Here is a 751-nt window from a genome sequence, read left to right as displayed (position 1 = left end):
GCTTTGGAGCCACACAACGATGCACGGGACGGGAAGCATCCCCAAAGGATCACATCCGACAAGCGAGGCGGAATTGCCTACCCCAGGAAAGAATCCTGCCCTGCCCTCCCAGCGCGCGGGGGCGCGAGCGAGCTGGAGACCATCCAGGAGCGCTACATGACCTGCCTGAAGACTTACGTAGACAACCAGTTCCCCCAGCAGCCGTGCAGATTCCACGATCTGCTCGTCCGTCTGCCAGAGGTAAGTACTATCAGATTAGTCTGAATTTTAGAGAGGAAAAATGTGCAAGGCTTGTGCTTGCTTTATTCTACTGTTTGTTTTGGCACCTTTGGAGCTGTTTTAAAGTGCACCCCACCGAGACACTGACCGTCGACATTCCTGTTCAGGTGCAGTCGGCGGCGGCGCTATTGCTGGAAAGCAAAATGTTCTACGTGCCGTTCCTCCTCAACTCAGCCATTCAACGGTAGTGCAGGAGGGGACGGATTTTATTTTATCTTGCTGTGATGTGATTGTAAAAAGAACCATTTTGTGGCTTATATTTTGAGAAAGTGATGTGAGTGTGTATGTGTGAGTGCGTATGTATGTATGTAAGTATGTATGTAAGTATGTATGTATGTATGTAAGTATGTAAGTATGTGTGTGTGAAGGCGCCGTACTGGGCGGCCCCATCATCTCATTGTAAGTTATGTCATGCATCATCCACAGAATGGGCCGCCTGATTTGTACATAGTATAAATTGTATAAATATATA

General features: G+C 48.1%; 1 protein-coding gene and 1 long non-coding RNA gene across 2 annotated transcripts in view; both read left to right on the top strand.

Annotated features, from left to right (window-relative positions):
- LOC127752370 (uncharacterized) overlaps nt 1-751 on the top strand; it is a 19,519-nt gene that overhangs the window by 15,279 nt on the left and 3,489 nt on the right. The gene's annotated exons all lie outside the window — the stretch shown is intronic.
- On the top strand, nt 102-751 carry LOC127752369 (hormone receptor 4-like). Its single transcript, XM_052277623.1, has 2 exons — nt 102-240; nt 387-751. The coding sequence occupies exons 1-2, from the start codon at nt 157-159 to the stop codon at nt 465-467; spliced, it is 165 nt and encodes a 54-aa protein (XP_052133583.1). The 5' UTR covers nt 102-156; the 3' UTR covers nt 468-751.

This window comes from Frankliniella occidentalis, unplaced genomic scaffold, assembly GCF_000697945.3.
Source record: "Frankliniella occidentalis isolate FOCC.00 unplaced genomic scaffold, Focc_3.1 Scaffold11, whole genome shotgun sequence".
NCBI lineage: Eukaryota > Metazoa > Arthropoda > Insecta > Thysanoptera > Thripidae > Frankliniella > Frankliniella occidentalis.
The sequence above is the reverse complement of the archived record's forward strand: the minus strand, read 5'-3'. Positions and strand labels throughout refer to the sequence as shown.